The sequence below is a fragment of the Hermetia illucens genome, chromosome 2 (assembly GCF_905115235.1).
Source record: "Hermetia illucens chromosome 2, iHerIll2.2.curated.20191125, whole genome shotgun sequence".
NCBI classification, from domain to species: domain Eukaryota; kingdom Metazoa; phylum Arthropoda; class Insecta; order Diptera; family Stratiomyidae; genus Hermetia; species Hermetia illucens.
This window is the reverse complement of record NC_051850.1, coordinates 6,333,769-6,357,774: the sequence shown is the minus strand read 5'-3', so window position 1 is coordinate 6,357,774 and position 24,006 is coordinate 6,333,769. Positions and strand designations below refer to the sequence as shown.

The 24,006-nt window shown below is 40.8% G+C and overlaps 1 protein-coding gene across 1 annotated transcript in view; it reads right to left on the bottom strand.

Moving 5' to 3' along the window:
- Positions 1–24,006, bottom strand: part of LOC119649330 (cyclic AMP response element-binding protein A) — a 292,138-nt gene that overhangs the window by 9,227 nt on the left and 258,905 nt on the right. The window contains exons 2-5 of the mRNA XM_038051435.1: positions 17,192–17,408; positions 1,223–1,653; positions 721–1,161; positions 513–656 (exon numbers count right to left, since the gene is read on the bottom strand). Coding sequence (XP_037907363.1) covers positions 513–656; positions 721–1,161; positions 1,223–1,653; positions 17,192–17,408 — 1,233 coding nt within the window. The remainder of the gene's footprint in view (positions 1–512; positions 657–720; positions 1,162–1,222; positions 1,654–17,191; positions 17,409–24,006) is intronic.

The following is a 24,006-nucleotide window of genomic DNA, read 5'->3' as shown; positions in this document are numbered from 1 at the left end:
GGTCTAAGATAGGGGGATGCCAAATCATGCATCCTTTTTAACCTGTCCCCGGAAAAGGGGATCTGTGATGTTGATGTGAATACGAGAAATCTTGTCCGCGAGAGAAGGATCCTTCGAAGAACTTTTGGCTCCAAGGTGAGGATGGATGATTCGGTATATAACGACGTAACTTATGAGAGATACTATGACCGTCTGGTTGTGGCTACAATTCCGGTGGGCGGGTGACTTAATCCGAATGATCCAGCTCGGAAAGTCTTTAAGGACAATATCTAGAAAAATCTGGTAGAAAAAGAAGAAGAAATCAGGGCAGCCATGATGTTGCTAGACAGCTGTTACAGGTATGAAATTGGTAGACTCCGGCGCAATCTTGGGATATCTAGGGTTTGTTGCTAAGGTGGGCCTAGCTAGACCGGATACTGGTTGGCCGCTGACCTCGTCCTTTCAATTTCGTCCCTGATTAACTTTACTATTTCCTTTAACTCAATAAAATTAAAACAAATGGGGAAGCTCACCTTATTCTTGATTTTCCTCCTGATCTTCTTCAACGACTTTTCTTCGGCTTTGGTAAGTGGTAATCTGGTTGGAATTGGATAACCCTCTGCAAGAAGTGTGCGCTTTTCCTCCTCAGTAAGTACAAGAGTGCCAGTTGATCCTTTCTATAAATCCAAATTTCAATAAATTAGAAGGTGATCCCCAAGGATGTTCCTGATGGGAACTTACCGGCTGACTGCTAATCAATGGTGTATGTATTGGTTGGCGGGTAGATGAGCCACTGTATCCAATACGACCCCCGCTCGAACTTATATGCGATGACGTTGAGGTTGTTGTTGAGGTTGATAACGTCGAAGCAGGATGCGATCGCCGATGTGACGATGTAGTCGAGGTTACAGGTGATGATTGAATTTGAACATTTGGCGGGGACATTGGTGATGCAAGATGTCGTTCAGGACTTTGATTTCCCTCAGACTCATCACTGGGTAACGATGATGGCGGTGTTGGTGGAAGGCTGAAAACGCCGGCGGTAGAGTTTGTTTGTTCCACTTTAATGTTAAGCTTTGGCATGACTATCCGTTGTGGCTGAAGACTTGTCGATCCGCTTAGTATGATTTGTTGGTTCTTAAGAAGACTCTGTGAGGCAGGGGATAGTTGCAAGGAACCATTCTGGAATAGATGACCATGGTTAGTAAGTTTTAAGGGTATTCCAGAGTTCTGTAAGACTCACCTTGTGCTCGAAGACCAAATCAGCATTTGTGAAGGCTGCCACATTCGCCATATTCAAGTTGATTCCATAGGCTGGCGAGACAGGGCTGGGCGGGCAACTGGACGAGGGTGAAAGTGGTTCGTCCTTTATACATGTGTCATCAATGTCAATTTCATCACAACTTGATGTTGAAACGTTGTCTGATAGCGCTGAGTTTTGCAGCAACTGTTGATCCTGTGTGTCTATTTGCATCTTTTGACTTTGCCGATGACTGCTGGATGTTTGATGTGAACTGGAGCTGCTGTTGTTCAGGGAAATCTGAGATGCAGATGTGGAATGACTACTGTTGCTCTGACTTGAGGATGGCGAGGCTGTTGCTGGATCGACGATCCATCGTGTGTTGTTGGTTGCTGTGCTCATTGATATTGCAGGATAGCATTCTTCGTCCATGTCTGAGGAGAGATGGGAAAGGGTGAGAAACATAAATATAAATAGGAACTGATTCATGTAGTGCAGAAATAGGATCATTTGATATACAAAGTCACCAATAAATCATCTTTCTTCAAAATTCTCATCAGCTTCATTTGCAGAGTGAATGAGTGAGTCAGCTCCAGTCATGACTACATATTCAGTGGTTTTTGCAGAGGTTGGGAGGTATGTTCACAGGCATGAGTAATGAGGTTCAACTAGGAGATTATAACATTGTATCCAAACTTTCAGTTGCGGTGAGTGCTCAAAAATTTGAATTAAAACTTTCCCAGGAAGTCATGCTGAGCTGCAGGAAGAGAGCTCCAAAATTCACGACGTTGGTTCTCGTGAGCTTCCATTTAATTCCAATGGCCATGGCTACGGTTCTAAACTCCACACCATCTAAATTTTTGCACTTCAATATGCTAATCATCTTCATTAGTCCTGAACTATCGTACACACGAGTGCATGCATTCAAAAAAGATACGTTCAGACGTGGAAAGGTGAAGAATGCCACTTAACGGACTTTTTGATATCATTCCATTTCAATTCTTGGGAAAAAATGTAGACGCTTTATCTTGCAATGCGCATTCAAACACTCGGAGAATAATGGAATTTTAAATAAATGGAAATTAATCATTCTGGTCACGATTTTCACGACATTCTTTGGTTTAGTTGAATTTGGCTTGTTGCTCGCAACAAAGTGCACAAAAATTTTTTTTTTCCTAGCCCAGTGAGTATCTGCGCGCACGATAATATGCAATGAAATGCATTTCAATTAACAGTTTTATGTTTTCCCAAAAGTTTTCCTGGTTTTGGTGTTTTTCTGGTCTTTTCGGTATGCACTTTCCTGCATGCACTTGGTTGCGAATAAAAGACGCCGATGGCAACATACCAGACAAACTTGCTTAAAGTGCGGACAGCAAAGTGAATGGATTTCACAAAAATTTCGAAGAATTGGTCATTCATTAATTCAATTTCTATTCAGTACAGGAATTAAGTTGATAGCGTAGTGCGCGACTGGGGAGACTTTTATGGGGTTGTTTTATTGTCTTCTAGCCTGGGTATGGCTTTGTTTTAACACAAAAATGTGTGATTTGATTAGGCAATTTGCATTTGGTTTGACAAATTCGTGTTTTTTCAAGTGATATTAGATCATGGGAGAGTTTGAATGGGTTCTTTGGCTTTCTTATCGGCACGGATATGACAATGTGCTGAATAACCTGATTCGTGGTTTCTTGGTCCTTAGTAAAAGCTGGCAGTTGGGTTCCTCTGATAAATGAGTCGAACAACGTGCATCTTGCCTCTTAGTTTTGACAACTCCTAACGGAATGCTTGAGATGTCGCCGGAGGATTAGCTTGGCAAATTGTCTTTCAAATGAAAGATTGCTTAGGAAGATATTTTTCGGTTTTATTGGCTAAAAGTATTTAATTTAAATGCGTGGGTTATTATTATTTTTAGCGGATTCGGCCTCCTTTAAGTGTTCTTACACCCTGGTATGGACCAGCCGTTTTGTTTGCTCTACGTAAATCTTCTCGCAGTCAGGGCAGGAGATCTTATAAATTTCGCTCTTTTCTGTACACTCTTTTTTGTCCTTGACTGATTGTAACCGGGTCCTAAGTAGGTATTGTCTACTGGCCGAGGTGACCCGGAATTCACATTATGTAGCTGCCTTTTGATGTTCTGCATCCCACCCGAGTAGATTAGTGTTACCCATTGCCTAGGTTCTATGTTCACCTCCTGTAAGACTGTTGAAAGTTGCTGTCTTGCGGCCTGGCGTAGTTTCTTTTTGATCCGATTTTCGATGAAGTTCCTGATGTATCCGTTTTTCTTGGCTGTTTCCAGGATATAATTCATTTCATTTCTTCTCTCCTCATTGAGCGGTGTTGTGACCATCCTATGGATCATAAAGTTGTATGCCGCCGTCTTATAGTGGAAATCGTAATTTGAGGTGTATGTGATGGTTCGTTGTGTCTGGGTCAGTTTCCTGTAGATGTCGAATTCAAAATCTCCTCTTTTTCGCCTTATTTTTAAGTCTAGGAACGGTATCTCCCCTTCCTTTTCGATCTCCATGGTGAAATCGATGTTCCTTTGTGCCTGGTTGAGCTTCTCGAGGATTGTTCCTGCTTCTTCCCTTTTGATAATTGCTAATACGCCATCCACGTTTCTGATCCAGAATCTCGGGAGTGTCCCAACTTCCTCGAGTTCATCCTCCAGGTTCTCTATAAATATCTCGAATAACAGCGGTGAGAGGGGGTTGCCCATTGCTGCGGGAGGTTGGTTGTTTATAAAATTTATTCCTGAACGTGAAATAGGATTCACTCATGCACGTGAAGGCCAGTTTTTTATGCAATTTAGCCTTGTTCCACCATTCGGATGAGTTTTCATGAGTCGTGATCCATTCCTCGAACAAGTGTACTTTCATTGGTACGCTTGGGAACAGCACTTTTACTCCGCAGGATACTAATATTTCATAATTTTGTATCCCCCCGGTCTTGTTGAGTCTGGCAATGATTTCTCGGCTGTTTTCCACTGCTCGTTTTCCTATTTTAGGCCTAATCTTCTAACTTCTCCGAAGAACCACTTCGAAAGATTTTCGATCGGTGAATTCGTTGCTGCGATTGTCTCTCTGACTTCGTTGCCTTCTTTACGTATTTTGGGGAGGCATTTGATTCTGGGCAGAGATGGGTTAGGCATTCTCAATTCGGCTACTTTCTTAATAATGGGCTTTGCATTCAGCCAGCTCCTTTTCCACTCTTTTAACGGAGTCTGACAGAGGGTCCTTCCTGATAACGTGAAACTTACCTTCTTCTAATTTTTGGCGTACTAAGTCGTCGTATGCTCCTTTATCCATGATGACCACTGTGTTTCCTTTGTCTGCTGGTGGTGACGTATTTGAGCGTTCTTTTGTATTTGCGTATTTCTGGCAGTTAAAAGAAATTTTTCTTTTAATTAAAAATATCTGTTTGTGTCAATCTTTTTCCCGTGCTCAGGAAATTGCACTCGAGGTTTATGAGCCTGACAGATCAGAATCAGGAAGAGCTTGCCTGACCGGGATTGGCTTATACGGTCATTTTTATCTTTCAAGGAAACGCGACTGCTGATCTTTTTTGGAAATTAAACTTGTTTGGTTTTTGTGAATAAGTGGTTTCGCGAGCACAGTTTGGTAAACGAAAGTATTCATGAAACATCAGAGCAAAAGGACATCAAAATGGCGACATTGTGCGTCATCTGCTTTTTTCATTTCACAAATTGTCTGTCACTCTTATTATGGAAGTCTAGTTTCCTTATTTCGGTTTGGTTTTGTTTTAGGAGTTATCGCTGACAAATGATTTTGTCTTATTTATTTATTTCAAAAGCGGCCGGCGTCCATAAGCTCCGGCGGTCAGGAAAAGTAGAAAGAGAAAACGCGCGCAGGCCTCATGCCAGGTCGCTAGCTGTGTCGGCGGCAGTTCAGTGCGTCTGGTAGAGGTGACCTCACCGCCGGCAATGCAGTCGGCGGCGCTTGCCTTCGATGTGCCACCACCTCACTCTGCTCCAGCGGAAACTGCGCGAGTTCAGCCGAGGAAACCGGGACGTGATCCCTCCAATGGGGTTACCGGGCGAACCTGATGCTTCATAGACGCTTTTTTGGAGCTGGTTCGATAAAAGCCTTTAGCCTCCGCAAGGAGATTTTGGGCCGCCCCGAACGTCGAACTTGAAGGAGTGTTCCCGCAGCTCCAGCACTTTAAAAGGGCTCTCGTATGGTAAGTGCAGCGGCCTTCGAGGAGCATCCACCCTAATTAGGACCTGCGAACATGTTCAAGGTTCCTGGGGGTGTCGACCTCCGCCGCCGTATGTCGGGAAGGAGGATTCAGCCGCAGTTTCGAAACCACGTCCCTGAGCAGGGGCAGCATACTGTCGTCACCAACTCTGAAGCACCTTATTGACAGTGGTATCTTCAGTTGATATGTTCGTTTTGAACGTTTGAATGTCAATCAGCGTGAAAAGAAAATGTAACTGAACGACTTAACCTTTCACTCAATTAATTTAATTTATTTGAATGCCCTCAAAACTCTTTTTATCTAGGAGCATCCTCCAATACGATGGTCTGAGGATGAGCCGCGCTCGAGCGAGCAAGATTAGCGGGCGGACCTTCACCGTCAATCTTTTTAAGTTTTTGGGATATCTCTTCTCTCTGGGTTGTCTCCGACCACTCAGGATAGGCGTTTGAGAGAAGAAAGGGCCGTAGAGAGAGAACCTGGGCCCGGGGTGAAAATTTTGGGAAATTCGGAAACGAGTTGAGGAGGTTCCGACTTTCTGACTCCAGGTAAACTTTTGAAGGTAATTGCCATCAACATTGTACTCCCCTGTCAGTGATTGATTGAAAGGAAATTACGAATATTCGGTTGGTTTTGGAACTGATGATATTTTGGCGCTTGATGTTAGATTGTTGTGGTGTTAGACAGTTGAACTGTTGACAGGTTAGAGAATTACTGAAGTCCTGCCTGATGATGATCATCAATCAATCATCAATTTACCCCTTCTAGCGGATTTGGTTGGAATCACTACCACAGATTATTGAAAAGGAGCTAGATTGAGACGCCTCTTTCGGGAGCAGGCGTTGTTGCGATGGTTTGGTTATTAATCCGAAATCGGGTGCCCATCGATGTCATGGCCATAGTGTAAAAAGTGTTGAGTCAATTGATGGTATTAATAGGTACGTTGGTCATTGCGGTGAGAACATTGTCTAGCAAATATAAGACCAACACTATTTGCTGATTCATTTTGCGAAGTGCTTTGCTGAACCGTCTCTGTCTACATGATCCTTGCCATTTGGAGCGCAGATAAATGCCTGTGTCTATAGTCCACCGTATTTTCATATTTTGGTTATTCGTGTTCTCCCAAGCCCAACCACATTGTTTCATGTATTTGATGGCTTCCGAATTGAACCTCTGTAGTACCCACATTACGCTGGGGATTTTTGGATCTGTACTGTATACACAAATTAGACCAAAAGCGTCGAATCTACGAGTTAGCTTGAGAATTTTTGGACTGTTGTTTTTAGCTTCCGAAGCGAAGATGTTTGTATATCTGACGTTGCTTCCGTGACACTTGGTTTCGAAGGAAGTAGCTGGCCATCATTGGAACTACGATGTGGGGGAAATTTTGAAGATTGCTCGTCACCCCGCTTTGCGAGTTGTGTTCTTGGAATTTTTGGTGTTACTACTTTTATGCATACCCTGAACCCGGGAATTTACCTTTTCGATACATTTCAACTCGGAGTCATCAGAGTATAAAGACAGATTATTCTTGCTTTGATGAATCTGAATACTAGGAACTCCACCATTTCTTGGATAACTTGATTTAGACACGACCATATTACTGCCTCGCCAGTGAGATCTTTGGCTATAATTGTTCACTTCATCAGTTAATTCAATGACTTCTCATTTTCGGAGCCTTTCTCAGACCCATCATCAAATTTTACTTTTTGGAATACCTGATTTGATTGACATTCCCTCCAAGGTTCAAAAAATGTCGGCACACATATAGTAACCTCTCTTTTTTGAATATTCTCCATTCATCGTATAACTATTTCTTTGGTCCAAATTTTTAGTTTTCTTTCTTAGCAAGCGCTGCCTCTATTCTACGAGTTTGGTTACGCACTTCACCCGTTTAGAGAGGCCATTTTGTCTTTTAATATCTTCCGGAAACCAAAAGAATCATTTGCTGCCTCCCCACATCCTTTTAATCCCTATACAATGTGCAAACACCCCTCCATATCGGAGGGATCCAGCAAGTCCTCCATATTTTTTGGACATGTTTGAGTTGAGTTCCCGAAAAATACTGTTCCATATCCTAACAGGGTGTTGCATTTTTACTGAGTTTTTGTTATGCGTCAAACCATATTTCCGGTATCCGTCAAGAATAAATATAGTATATTCCTAATCCTGGGTTAAATAAATTCTTCTTCAGTTCGTAGTATAAATGGACGACCATACCAGCAACATAAAATTAAGCTAGATCAGATTATTTTAAATTTTTTGCAAAATAATCTTCGTGCAAAGGCAAGAAAAAAAACTTTAATTAATCAGACAGACCTTAACTAAGTAGATTTAATAATGATATTAAAATTTAATAAAAGGCACTCATTATATCATGCATATCAAGTCAACTATTGACTGCTGACAGCTCTCATAAAACCATGGGGTTTCCCAAATATTAGTAGAATATAATATGGCACAATCTTTCTCTTCTCTGAATTTTTTGTAAGTTCGAATTAGTATGTACAACTAAAGGAATGTATCTATTCGATCTCGGTATCTACATTGGTGTGACACTATGCATGAGTGACAATGGAATGGACAGCTATGTAAAAAAAGGTTTTTATTATTTTTTCTCGTTGCATGTCCATGCTACCACCACGTGAAATCTGTCGTTAAGTTTTAGTAGCTCATTGGCAAAAAATAACCTTTGATAGAATTCTATCAATTTTTTGCTTAAGGTTTGAGGGACCTTGAGTTGAAACCCACTTGATGTTGGACCGGACTAATTGGAGAGAAACATTCCCCCACATTTTTGGCCAGTCAGGCAATCACAGGCAGTCTCCTCTCTTTAACTGGGGTCCCAAAATGGGAGTATTTAAAAGTCATGATGGTAGTGTTTAAGCAGAGTATGGCGGGAGAAGCGAGAGGTCCTCTCTCCAAACCATTTGAGAAATCATGATGGCCACCCACCTTATATAGTTTTTGCGCTCCAGAGAGGTATCTGGATATCATCTTTGTCATGATTGCCTTGTCAATCACTCCCCCGAAGCCGCAAGGATTAAGAAGAATATACAGAAGAAAGAGTAAGGTCTCTCCTTGAGACACCATGTCTTTTTAAGGAGGGATGACAGCCACGAATTTTCACCATTTGCATTTGAGCATACGAGCTAAGAAGTGCAATGGGTAAATCAAAATACGTTCTACGAAGCAAATATTGCTCAGTCACTAAAAAATCAATCGATGATAAGCTAACACCAGGTCTCCACATTCAAGTACAGTATTCCGTCTTAAGTGATTAAAGCCGAATTTGCTTTGAATGTTTAGATAGAATCAGATTTCTTTTTTCTTATCACAATCTATAGCAAAATTAGAATAAAACAGATTTCTTTGACAACTGACCGCAATAAAGCTATCACTGTCAGTGACAGTGGCCTACCCAATGAGCGATTTAATTACCTCGCATTTACCGTGTTTGGCCCTGTTGCCTGCTATTGTTCCGAGTGCAGACCGGCGCCAAAGGACTACCTGACCTCACTATGATCAGGCTCGAAGTGAGGGCATTTGTAATCGATATGATCAAACACTAAATGATTTAAGATTTGGGAATCTCTCGACTCCACTTGGGTCAAACTAACTAATGACCAAGAGAAGTGGTAAACCCTATTCAGATGGGTTGACCAAGTCATTGAACGGGACAGAAACCTAAAGATCTTTCTTTAAGTCATTACAATAGCGCCTGACATAAGACCATTGTAATGACTAAAGGGACAGTGTCTGGCCAATTTGTACAGGTATATCTCGGACTCAGTCAAGTGAAAATAGCGGAAAGATGCGAAGGAGAAATGAAGAGGGAGCTCCTTTGAGAAGGAATAGAGACAAAGAGAACAGAAGTCACAGACAGTGCCTGAACCTTATATATGTTATATATTTTGGTAAATGGATTCTGACAGTCCTTGATGAAGGGACACTTGAAACTCTTGAACAGTCGATTGAATTTTGACGTCTGACATTGAGCAAATATTCCACTTCTTATCGGCATACAGTAGATTCGCATTCCGGTGTATTGATTGAATTTGTATGATGGAAGAAAAGCATTGCATATGTTCGACATTCTTCAAATACTTGCACGTGAAAAATTTCGTGCATTTACTCTAGTGTTAGCGTCGCTTATGGAAATGAATGAAATTCCATGCCGCCTAGAAGATCGATTTGCTAATCTTGTATGTAGTCTTGCGTACTCCCCAAGAAGACTATGAGAAGCGGATGAGGAACACTCGGGACGATCCTCTAGGATAACTCGTAAAACAGGTTGGCATATTTATTAAGGAATGCCAAGCAATTTTGAGAACTACAGACTGGAAGTCTTTAGTACTTCCTGAGATGAAAGGGCTTCCTAAGTTCATAAACTAAGGAAGGAGGTAAGGGTTGCAGAATATGCCAAATACCCCGAAATTCCTGAGCAAGCTGGCGCGATGGCATACAAATAAGTAGTCGCCTTTGGAGCTAGTTGTACGTATGCGCGGATTTTTTTTTCAGCCGAATTCCGGTTGTGAAGTATAGATCTGACCTCTGGAATTACGGAAGTCTCCTGAGAAGTCATCATTACTTCTTGTTTCTGAAAAGACAAAGCCTTTTCACAAAAGGATCAAAAATTCCAAGAAAACATTGAAGAATTTGGGAACAAAATTCGGGGTCATATTCTAAAATCTTTACTCTCGGTTTTCTTTCAAATTAACAAAATCGATTCTAAAGAAAATCGAATATTCGGCAATCATTCCCTCCCCACTCCGACCCCCCTAATTAAAAGCTATCTCATTAGAAAAAAAGCCCCCATTATCATCCGTGTCGCGGTTTGTACCGACAAACGTGCAGTCAATGATGGCAATGATGGCGATATTGTCCCGGACATGATTGTGCCATTGATTATCACAGAAAATGTTTTACCGCCCCGATATCTATATCGGATGTGCGTATGTACATTAACCAATTTCTATATTTTTCCGTCTCTGTCATTTTTCAATTTTTCATTAAATTTCATGTATTTGATCAGGTTGTAATGTCACGGCACCGGAGGAATGTCTCACATTGGCTAACATATATAGACCGTGAAGGGGAGTATTGTTTCACATGTTTGTATGTTTTTATTTTAAAATCATACACATTTCCCGAATTCGAATCGAATTCATCCAATTCCTGGTATTTGATTGACGCAAAGAAATTATTATTTTTTTTTTAGTTGAAAGTGTTATTTTTATCATTTTGTTCGCATATCACCTGTCCTTGGTGGTGTTTTAATAGAGAAGGTCCCCCTTTTCTAATTAATTACAACAACCGTTTGTATTTGAATTTCAAATTGCCCTGAAGGAAAGATCAGATTCAATAAAGTTTTTATACCTGATTAGATTGATCGCAATAATTAATGAGATTAATATTAAGTGATCCTAAAAAAGTGTTGAGCTTTCGATGGAATCAGATCAATTTTTGTTTATCTTAATGGAAGTTATGTATTCAAATGGAGCAAGCCGTCAATAATGTTGTTGACTAAAGTTGAATTAACGTAAAAGCATTGACTTTTTAAGGTTTTTAATTATTAGATTATCTCAAATTCCCTGAGAAATTGGTTCACCAACTGCCCATGGTAATCATTACTCAATCGAAGTAGCTTAAAAATGGAGTTTTAGTTGTTTAGTATCCGCAAGTCCATGGTGTAGGATAAAAAAATTCTTGTTTATATTTTAATTCTTATCGCATTGTTATTCTGCTATTGCTGGCATTATAGTCAACTGAATGGACGGTTCAAATCTTGGGTGATATCTGGTGGTGTATACGATATGGATAGTAAGCTTGTTTTGAGAAAAACGGCAAATGCAAAGTTTAAAAAATCACTCTATGTAGGTGAACGCAGATAACAGAGCAATAGATTGTAGCCAGAAGTTAGTTCGGTCAAGAAATTGACTTTGTTCAACCATTTGAGATTCTTCTATTCTCAGATCTTTCTTTTGCAGTTGACAACTTTGCCTAGAGTTATGAAGTTCTCATTCGCAGGAACAGCAACGAAATGAGGAGGATTATGTAGAACTGGAAAGTCGCCAAAGAAAATTGTCCTTTCCGGTCCTAATTTTAATATATTTTGGATTGCGCATAATCATTCTCAAGGACTTGTACTGACATTTGAGCGAGGAGTTCTCATCTTATGATCCTAAAGCATCGCATAGGAATAATAGAAAACCAACTAATGAAATAATGGTGAGTTGAATAGATAACAGATTCGACGCAGAAATATTCGTAGAATTTAAAGGACTTCAAAGGGTAAGTTAGAAAAAAAGCAATTTAAATTCATTAACCCGGGTGTACCGAAAAAAATGGATGCGATTGTAGAAAGACGTGCAACATTTTAAAATGGTAAGGGCACAGTGAAGACAATAGAGACTTCCAACTAAATCCAAAATATGCTGAGAACAATTTATGAACAGTTAAGGAAGGAAGTGCTGGAAAAAAATAGAAATAGAAAAGGGAGAGAACCACAAGGAGCTGCACTTACTCCTAAGGACTGATCCAGGACTATCTATGGTAGTCCCACGAGAGAAGTGGAAGGGAAAGTAGATGACTTTACTGAGTAAGGGGCTTACATAACCGCGTGGAAGGAGCAAGCAATAGGCTTTGCACCCTTCCAACTTCCAATTGGAGCACTGTCTGTTATTTCTCCTTCATGCAAAGGAGCCCTGATTTAAATTTTTGATTAGGAATTGAGCTGCTTCGGTTAGGCTGCATGAGGATGGACGATTCCGTAGCCAACATAACGACGAAATCAATGAGCGATTCAACGGCCATCTGGTTGTGGATAAAATCCCGCTCAACAGGTTGCGGTAGGCGAGTCACTTAATTCGTATGGATGAGAATGACCCGGCCCGGACAGTCTATAAGGGCCTATAGGTCAGGACGCCAGATAGCTTTTAATAATAATCGTTGGCGCAACAATCCAATTGGACCAGGGCATTGAAGTGTGTTAGAGAACTTCATTCAAGACCGTAGCGGTACACTACAGAATTATAGGAGGCAGTATGGTCAACATTGCGCTCGCCCGAGATTATTGCACTGATTACGACTGGTATCCGACGTCAAATCACGATACAAATCCCACTGTCACCAGTGAGATTGGAACCGCGACCTTCCGTACGATAGCCTTGTGCTCTAACTGCTGCTTTTAGGGATATCGAATTGATGGACCTTGGCATAAAACGGGGATGTCTGGATTTTTTTTATTAAGGCAGGCCTAGACTTGGTGTCGGAAGTTGCGCTTTTGGTGGAGACTGATTTGTGTTGCAAAAAATGATAAACAAAATAATTTTCCGCTTTTTAGTGATTTGGGCTATTTCCAATCCATACTTTGGCGTTTTGATCCTGGCTCGCTGTGGTAAAGCCCCATCTTTGCTGGTCATGAGTCAGCCATTGGGTTGAGACTTTATAAACACCAGATTGAACACGGATAATTTAACAAGCAGAATCATGACTGAGGTTGAAACTTATCGATAGTAACTCATCATCTAAATAGCGTCTGGATCGGGTTGTGCGTTGACGGGTGGCTTTATTCGTATTTATATGCTAGACTCACCCAGCACAATCCTACGCAACAAACGCTCCTTCTATCTTATATCCTTGTGCCAACCTTACTCAACCCCCAACCTGAACGACAGGTTGATACTGTTTGCTTCAGTTTTTAGTCGGGGAAGACTCGCCTTCATACTTTTCCGTCTGCAGTTTCCCATTAAAAAAAAAACTCGCAAGGATCACGATGTGCATGTGGTGTCAGTCCAACAGGCGCTTCCAACGTTTCGTGCGCCATTGTGACTACCAATGCACGGTTTCGCCATCGGACCTAAATTGCCCTTCGACCCCACGGATAGCATGACTATACCATCGAATACACTTCTACCGCAATTTCTGTATTATAAGCTACCGATCATGCGCAAGGACTCTATCTCCATAAGCATGAAACGGTTTTAATGAATGCACTTCTCATCTTGTGGCAATGTGTTTTTGTACTCTCGAAAGTCAAGTGATGGCAGACGTAAATCCGGTGTGAGCTATCACAAGGGGTGGGTGTCGGTTTCAGACAGACTTCTGACTACAATATTCCGGTCCAGGTCTAAGAATATCACAATTGTACAGAGCTATGCATCAACGAAGGCTACCAATACAGTGGAGACGGATGCTTTCTATGAGTAATTAACCGCGGTTAAAGGGAAGCCTTTTAAAGTTGACGTTGTAATCGTCAAGGGTGATCTGAACACCATTTGATAACACCTTGCTCGGATATGTGATAAGGAAGCACGGTTTTGACGACTGTAATGATAATGATGGGAGGTTCGTGGATTTCTGTAACTTCCACCACCTCATCATCGGTGGCACACTGTTGTCCTCGTATTAACAATCAGATAGACCTTTCGCGATCAGCAGTAGATTTAGGAGTTGTCTTCTGGATGTAGGTAACAAGAGAGGCGATCCCGAAAGGGCGTCATAAGACCTGGCTGACTGCGGAGTCGTGGAAGCGGATCGATGAACGGAAGGAGTTGAAAGCTCTACTGGCGGCTCCGAGTGATGGCGGGCATGACGCGTTCGAACTCCGATACCAAGCGAAATCCCGTGACGTTCAGTGTAGGGTACGCCCTGACAAAAGAAAAATTGCTATTGCACTGATCAGGGAAGCGGAAGATGCTGCAGATCGCTATGATTTCAGAATTGTAGGTTCTTCTTCAATACTTGCCTGCGTCGTATCACCAGAGTACGCCTGGCCCGACATTGTCTCAAATGAACTACTTGGTCGGCGCACAGGCTTGGCAGTCGTATGCGATGTGATAGGAAGACAGAAGTGGCAGTGGATATATCACACATTAAGGTGGGGCGAAAATTGCATTGCGGGCTATGCCATGCAGAGGAATCCACTCTCTCAAGATGGTCGACGATTGAGTGGCCCCAAGGGCTCTCGGCCCAGAACAGTAGAGGAGGAGTGTGAGCGTCTCGGAAAGTCGTGGGGAGAGTGAAGCGCATTTCAGACAACCGCGAGTGTTGGAGCGTAGGTGTGGTTGCCACTACACCCCACCAAGGGGTGAAAGGCATCCATATATATATATATATATAATGAAACTTTCAAGTTTCGTGTTCTGTGATCAGTCGCGATGCTTTTGGGATACACCATGTACTTCATACTGCTTGGTCGTTTTTTCGATTCCGCTAAGTTTTCTTGGGATTTTTGCTTCATTTTTTGTCTCCGATTTTATTTTATGCATTTGTCTTTATTTTCTAAGGTCATTCAATTCCTTCGATTTTAAGTCAGGATTTTTTTCCATTTTTTTGTAGCCAATTCGAAGCATACAGGAATCTTGAAACAATCCCTTACAATTACATTTTATAAGCGATTCGTCTGATTTCGCCTCTTTTTCCTTCTGGTCTAATTTTTCTCAAAATATGGGTGGAAATCTATGGGCGACCCTTGAGCTATTTGTAAAATGTAAATTCTTTCCCAGGATCGTCAATTTTGCGGATGAGGGTACCGACGTTAAGTAGGGCGGCACCGATTTTGTAGCTTTTTTTTTTTTAAATTTCCAGTTTCCGACCTTTTGTTACTTATTATAATGCTGATGACAGCCTGGTATCACTTTATTCTATAATTTCCTACGTTTTATGCGTTTGCATGTACACAGATCAAAAATTCCGAGCCTTCATTTGATATTTTAATTATCTGTCCTTTGGTTTTTCTCATTTCTACTAAAACTCCTTTAAATGTTACTCTTGTGTGTATTCCGTCCATCGTCATGTCTGGAAAATTCATTTGTATTTAGGCCATTGTTACGTCTGTACTCAAAATATACTGCTTGCGTTGAAGCAGGGTTATGTTGAGCTGCCTCATGCACTATGTGATTTTTCGGGTCCGAGTCTCGCAGGGCAGCTACTCGCTCTCGAACCAATCCTTCAACTCGTGAAGTGACATACTCGTCCGTCGTCCTAGCACCTTGCGGGGAAAAAACAACCCCAACCCACGGGATTCTTCGTGGCCTCATGTCACCGTCCATCGTCGCGATGGTCTGACAGGTCAAGCTCAGCAGAGCTCCATTTACCTGGAGGCAGCGTGGAAGGAGGAAGATATTGGTCATGCGAAAAGTTACCTCGATGGTGTGACATGTCGTTGATTATATAAAATTGGAAACGACCAAAAGAAAGTTTGGATTGCCAAAATGCCATCCAAAATTCAGAAAATTTGTTTCACCTGAATGCAGAAAAACTTCCGTCTAGGGTGCTTGTTAATGAAGAAACAACAATCGAGTTGCTCCCCGTCGCAGAGAATTAAATAATAAAAGGAAACAAAAGGGATCTTGAGAATTCAATCTTGATCTCCAGTTGGTCCGGTCCAATATCAAGTGGATGTAGACTTAGGATCCCTCACTTATCCTAAACAATAATTTAGCTTTAGTCTTGCTTAGGCTCAAACTATTGGCGGTTTCATTTGGATATAGTTCGCACCCTTGACGTATTTTTCCGAATATATAAAGGAGCGTTTTTCATCGGTTGCCACTCATGGTGACGCTGCTGTCAGGGCAGAGGTGAGGCAGCGTCTGACGAGTTGCCTCTGCCCTGGATGAAACCGTTTGTCTCTATATTTTTTAAATGCTTGAGTGTCATGCCCCAAACGAGGAATCCGTGGACCAAATAGACGTGAGAGTAAGTTGCTCTCCAGTTGGTCCGGTCCAATATCAAGTGGATGTGGACTTAGGATCCCTCACTTATCCTAAACAATCAATCTTCCTCGTCCGAAGTCAGTGAACAAAGTGAAGATGAATCATTGAGGACGGAACGGCACAGCATATAGTCGACTACCTCCGTATTCCATCAAGGATTCATCTCACTCGTCGCTTCATCCCTGCGAAAGAAGAAAGAACATCAAGTTTTTTTAAATGCTGAAACGAAGGGATAGCCGTTTAATCCTTCTGGACTTCCGGAAGGCAATCACCTACGAAACGTTAAGTCTCAAAGACAAACATAACAAACGACTAGTTCTTGTGATATACTACCAAGGATAGGACAGGAAACTCTACTTTTCAAGGTAGGAAAAGAAAATTGAGGCTTAGGAATACTTGCTTCCGGGGGAGAAAAGGCGTGGAACCCAAAACTAGAAATGTGAAGGCAAGTATACCTGGAGCCTAGCCGGTTACAATGTTGATACCACAAACCGAAGTTGTGAGCCGGAATAGGCAATTTTTCACTGACTTAGGAAACCTGTAATCTAGGAAACGTTGGGCGCCATTTGTAATGAACTAAGTGAATTGCGATGGTCTCAAGAAACCCAGAATTCATCCTGTCATGTAGACTCTGGTAGACGATGTTGTGAATTTTTGCCTTATTTTGTGGTATCTTTATTTGTTAAGGACATCCAGTTGCTCCTCAATTGGGTGGGACCTGCCATCGAGATAGATCAACCAATAGTGTTCGGCATAGTGGCTCATACCAAGCTTATTCAAAATGCAGGATGTCAATATGCATAGGCCATGGTTTACCAATGTTATTTGGTTTGACTCTTTTTGAGGTGTCTGGCTGTCACACCCAATTTACTTGGAACCTTAAATTAGGAAATTTGGCAAAAATCTGTGAAATTCTTTACACATCCTTGACACACAACCGGGGGCATGATTTTCTATTGAGTTTGAGGGGTAGAGGCTATCAATACATTAAAAGGGTGGGGGTAAAATGGTTTTTTGTTAAAAGATAAACCAGTCAACTTACCTTCAATTTTAGTATGTAGACTTCTCGGTGAATCTGGCATTGAATCTCCATCTGAATTTAAACTGTATGAATGTTCTGTCTTAATCGGGAGTGTACCAATCAATGCATCTGAAATTAATTTGTCGTGCAAGATGACCTGTGACATCTTAGAATCACGTTCAAGAAACCAATCCTGCATGTCTGTATCTGCTGATAATTTCAAAGGATCCGAATGTAGCTGCAATGGAAAAATATGAAAGAAAAAAGATTAGAAATAACACACAAAACATGAAAAAACTTGAGCAATCAAGATAGCCAGATTAATGCACGAAATTTCATTTTTTATCTTTTTAACAAAAAAAAAACCATCTTTTTTTTCGAAAAATCATCTATCTGAACACATTAATCTTTACTTGATTTTTTTTTCCGAGGCTCAAATTTTTCAGTTTATTTTTTATTCGAAAAGTATCTTATCTTTGAGATACATTCACCAATATTTTGCTGAAAACATTCATGAATGCATTGATTGGAAGCAAGTTTTGACCAGTTTGAATGTTAGATATTGCTAAAAGGGAAAACACCTTCGACACAGATACAGAGGGTGGTATATCGACAATCTGAAAAATTGGTTCTTCTGACGAACGAAAAGCATTTGATTGATAAGAAATCAATTAAGTGACGAGGATCAGTGGATATTAAAAATCAAAAAATGTTTCCAGATAATCAAAGTCGGCGGCATGATCGATATCTTTGAGAAAATATCAAGCAGGAAGATTTTTGTGGATGAAAAATGAAAATAGAAAAATACAAGCGCAAAATACTAATTTTCATACGTTTATCTTTTGATCTTACGAGTTGATTTCAGAAAAACAATTGGCAATTTTTCAGTAGAAATAAGTTTTAAGGTGAATCCTTGAGATAAGGGACAGAAAAAAAACCGAACTAATGTTAGATAGTATCTTTTATTGAATAGTGTTCCATTGTTGTGACGCGAATTACACTTGTTTTTGAGAATTTCTAATTATATTCAATAATTAATATGACTAGTGTTTGTATTGTTGTAGTTTGATTATTGTTGAGTTAATCTTAACCCTGAAGTTGTCGGAGAAGCGTTGTTTGAAAATATATAGTTCTGGGACTTGGTTAAGGGGGCATCAAAGCAAGACCTTACTTTGATACAAATTCACAGATAAAGTAATTCACGGACAAGGCTTGTTAGATAAGAATAAGAAAGGCGAATAATAAAAAGGAACAAAAGAAAGAGGACCAACCATTATTTTTACCAATGTTGGACCCAAAATGACAGCAGCATGGTCGAGTTGGTTGAGCGTCGACCCCTCGCTCTCGTCGCTCCAGGGTCGAATACCGGTTGCGTCATGGATGTTTGTGTTCTCCTTTGTGTTTGTTTCATTGCTGCAGGCTTAGGTCTTGCACAGGTAATGATATTAAGATATAGGGTAATGAGGGAAAAAATAATGCTGAAAAAAATGTGTCATTCTCCATAAATGATTGTATAGGGGAGACTTTATTTTTATCATTGAAATGATTTGCATGATATGAATAAATCAAGGCAGATTAGATTATAATAAGATTGATAGTCATATTTTCATCATTTTCATGATTTCTAAAAATTAATTATTTAATTAATTTAATTCACTATGATTATCAAATATCAAAATTTTTTTTTTTTTCATTGTACCTTTCTTCTTTTACTGTACATCTTACATGAATTGTCTCCTATTATAGTCAGGGTTAAGTCCATGTATAACATTTCTAAATTTAAAGATTCATATTTGATTTCTTTTTGTTTTGATACGAGTTGATCAAATCTATGATCCTATTATCAGATACAATCATGACGTACTTTTCTTATCATTTAGATTCCGATTTAGTAGAGTCTTTAATTTATGAAAACAAACTGCACGTGGATAATAAGTTGCTTCCCAAAATAACAATTTGATAAACTTAGTTTTCGTCACTTTACTATTTTCAAACACTTTAAGATTGAACTTTTTACGTACGATAGTTTTATGCTTCGTTTGGTATGATCTAAACCGTCAGTCGCTATTGCTATTATTATGAGCGTAAATTAGATGCTTCAACGCCAAATATACAATAGGAGAATAATGGATGACGCTTTGTTATGGTTTATGAATCATAAGCAATTTAGAGAGAATATAGGAAAAAAATATTGGAATTATATAACGTCAACTAAATCTGAAAGTCTGAAGTGGAGTCGAGCGTAGTTGCTATAATTTTGTATATATTTTCACTGATTTCTTTGTTGAGTTTTGAATGACTAAATGGTGAAGAATTCATGTGGCCAACGCACGAGTTGGTAATCTCAGATCCACCGCGGCTACCAAAACAAACATCGGTCTTCTGGAATTAGTTTGTGCCACAAAAAAAAATGGCGTTCGTTCGATACAACGAACATCACAAAGCAAAAATTTATCGCCTTGTCGCCTTCTATTGTTTTGGGTGCCGGCCGACTGCAAAACACTATGAACCGCGCCTCGCGGTAATGAGAAAAACGATGCTGCGCTGGACCATGATCGTATCCGAAATGGGGACATCAGAGTCCAACATGGAGTTGCACTGAACGTTGAGAAATTGCCGGAAGAGCGTTTTGAATGGTATGGACATGTAATTTGTGCTAACGAAAACTTACTTGCTACGGTAGATTTGAGCACTAAAGTCAATCGGAAATAACCGAAGGACTGACAAAACATAGGTGAGTTTATACAAATGCAGGCATTCAAGTCAAATAAAAGCGTGATAGAAAGGAATTTTTTCGCTGTTTTTTACCTTTAATCTTGAAATTGAAAAACAAATTGAATAGAAAAAGTTGATTGATGGTTTCGTCCAGGGCAAAGGCAACTCATCAGACCTCATCACCTCTGTCCTGGGAGCAGCGTCACTGAAAGTAGTGACAGGTGGTAATCGCTCCATTTATATATAATCGCAAGCACGACATGAGTGTGAATTATATTCAAGTGAAATGTGTCATATGTTCAGACCTAAACCCGGCCGAAGTGAATTTTTTGTTGAGGATGCTGGGAGATCTGAGTCCGGACCCACTTGATGACGGATCGGAGCACATGGGAAGCAACTTACTTCCTCTCTTGTAGTCCACGGACTCCTCTTTTATGGGTTAGACACCCAACTTTTCCACGAAAACCGTCAGTCAACTTTGGACCGTTTGGACCATCATCAAGCGGGTCTGGACCTGGGTTCGCAGGCGTCATGGTTGTTTGTCTGGTTGGTATTTGTTGTTGTTGAGATAAGCTCACATATCACTTGGACAGCATTGATAACGAAACTGAAGCCTACTTTAGTGTGTATGCTCTACACTCCTCCCAGGAGAAAAAACAAACAAACATCTGAAAAGCCTCGTAAAGGATTCTATTAGAAATAGTTTCCGTACAATATGCACCCGTCTTCACAACTATCTGTGCAATATACACCTAAGGGAAATTCTAAAAATCACTAGGGACTTCGAATCGTAAAGATATCCTATACCAAAATATCTCTCCTGAAAAAGCAAATGATCAGGCAAACCCTTTTCTCAAAGTCAATTATTCCACACTCCATATGCATTACCAAAGCTTTGAAGCGAAAGTCAATGCATTAATTGCCTCACTGAAATTCATAGCATTATACTCCCATCAGCTGGAATATTTCAGGACCTACTTCTCTGAACCATACTTCGTGGCTCGATTTCACCGACCAATTACATCAGACCCCGAAATAAAATACTGCAGAAACAAGAGGTCGAAACGGCTTCACAAAATCCCAACTACCATCCGAAAGGAATGCTTTGCAACTATTTGTCGACGACACACTTTAGTCCTGGTGTAATCCCGATTTAAAACTCGTAGGAATAAGATGTTTGGTTCAGTAGTAGAATTACAGATTTTTGGTGGAGAATGCATTTGACAGGACTTGCGCTTCATCGATAAACAGAAGTCAGCCATCAGGAGGATCTCGCTATGGTCAAAAAAATTAAATTAAAACAATGTAAGCTGACCTTGGGATAGCTGAAATCCTGGCAAACGCCTAAGCTCAGAAAAGGATCAATTGCCGCGGATGAAATGGAATCACGCACCTAGGAGCGAGCTAATTCAATGAACTCCGAGGTGACGGAACTGGTATGGAAAAATACCAAACACAAAGAACCACCCTTCCATTAATTTTTGTGTCAATGATAAATGGGGAGATCAGAGAACCACCACCAATTTTCGATCCACGGATCCCTCTTTTCGGATTAATCATCCTGTTTTCAAAATACAGACAACTAGCGATTTCAAGGGCAGAATGGGAGATCGACGGCGCGATGCAAGGCTATGAGACAGTATTGTTCATCGACGGATTAAAGATGTTCTCTAGAGCCGCTGCAGGAGTTCTTTCAAATACACACAGTGTATCTAAGTCGTACGGTCGCCCAGGATTCGTTAGTGTATTCCCAGCGAAAGTACTGGTGATTCCGGAAGCCTATCGATGTTTGGGGTATGATCTAAGCACCATAGTCATTCTGACTGACAGCCAGGTGGCTATTAGGTTTTTGTCTTCAATGGCGCCATTCTTCAACTCTTCGGCGAAACTTGGCTAGCAACGGCTCATCCCCTGCACCAAGTCAAGGGGATTTGACCCGCTTATGGCGAAACTCGATAGAAGAAGAAGCATGCAAATGTAAACAACATTACGGGGGTCTGTACTGGCATTGACCAATAAGTGATCATGCCGTCAGACTTGGCATACCCTACCATTCGCATTGCCCAAGTTGACAGAAGAGAGAGAAACCCTCAGGCACTTCCTTTGCAATTGCTTAGCTCTAGTTAAAGCCAGACTAAGGACCCCAGGTAAACCATTTACGAGGACCTCAAAGAGGTCTCTAACTGCATGAGCTACGGGTTCGTTCTGAAGATCTTACCAAAGCAGTCATAGTTCTAGGATCTGTTGCATCAAAACGGCACAGTACAGCGCTATTTGGGTTCCTCGGAGCGTCCTGTGATAGCTACTCTACCATCTTTTCTGAGAGCGAAACCGATGCTGGAAGGGTTTTTTCAGCAACCCTAGAATAAACGTTGATTGTTAGCGGCAAAAATTCCTTGCGCCGAGGCGTCACAATGTTTCCGTGCTGTAGCGTTCGTCGTCGAAACATCCGCGTCGAAATGACTTGACTTAGGCGGGCGACTCTAAAGAAAGACCTGTGATGTAATGCATTGACAAAGCATGTGGCGCGTCTATGACCAGGAAATGCACATTCCCCAGTAGAAGACCCAAATACTGGGGAAATTGTGAACACACTAGCCTCTGACTAGCCTGCAACCGAGCCAGATGAACGGCACAGAGACTGGTTGGGAGAAGCGATCAGTTGAGCAAAGAGAATGTGTATAAGGAAGCTGGCAAAAACCTCAATTTGAATATCATGCGGAATTTTTGGTAAGGTTTTAAGGATCTTTGCTCGGCTGGGAGTGCCTATAGAATTGGGATCGGACGACTTAGAGGCTGGTCACGGACGAGCTGTTTGAAACCTGCAAGAGGATAGGTGACAACAAAACTCTGGGCCTTCATGGTTGGTACTGCTACCTAAGGTTGGTAAACCTCCAAGTGCGCCATCTTTCTAAAGACCTGCATGTCTTTTAGCTACCATGGGGAAAATATAAGAGTGGATAATCTAGGTTAGATTTCTCCCGGTAGGCTCTTCGCCAAGGAGACCTGTCAGATCAGTAGTACGAGTTCCGCAAAGCCAGTTATTGTTTGGCCAAGAGTGTTATTTACCGAAAGGGCAGTACCATCAAATATTGTGTGGTGGTGACCCTGGCCATGACAAATGCGTTGAATTTGGCCAGTTGGATCGTAATTCGAAAGTCCCTGCCAACGATTAGTGTTCCAACCTGTCCCACTGTTATTTTCGATAGCTGTTTAGCAGAGGAAAGACTTGGGTATGACACCAATTATAGACCTCGGGGTTACGTTATCTCCCTAGGTGGCATAAATACAAAATTCTGTGTGGAATCAAAAGACTGGTAACCATTTAATATTCGCTGAAAGTCTTTCAAATGTTCTCTGGAGTCTGATTCGCTCATTCATTAGCTCCACAATAAATAAAGCAATCGGCCAATGCCTGATCATAACAATAACATTAGAGTTTTTTCCCCCTAAGCCATCAGACGTTAATGATCCCAACACAAAACCAAATTATCACATTCGTGCTAACCGTGGACACACAGGTGACGAAAGTACTAACCGAAAAAACCACAAGTCCACCTATAAAATGGTGTACCAGAGCCTCAATTTGGGAGATACAAAAAGAAAAACCCGAACAAAAAAAATCATTTTGCAAAACCAATCTTATTTAGTGTTGTTTCAATTTATGGAGATGTACACATACGTAATGCGAGTAACTCCATAGTTTTTGTCGGAAAATCGGGTGAACTCTCTTTTCAAGAATGATGATTACCCAGTTATCGGTTCATGGGTTCACCTTGTAACCGAAATTCTAAATTACAATGGCAGGAGGAGAATCCACAACAGTGAAAAAAAAAAAGATGAAACCGAAAATTGTTGTGTCGGTCACGCAATAATTTAGATTTTCTGAGATTTTTTTTGTCTTTTTTTTTGAGTCATGTCTATGTAGATCCATTGTTGAAAGCATGGAAGCTAGAAGCGGAACCGGGTTTTTGCACTAGCGCTCTCTCCCCCCGAAAGATACTTTTTCCACAAAATTATAGCTGAAATATTATTGATGTTATCATTTTGTAAAAAGAATGAGGGGAACTAGATGATTTGCATATTTTCATTTTGAATGGTATCATTTGGTATTTTGTAGA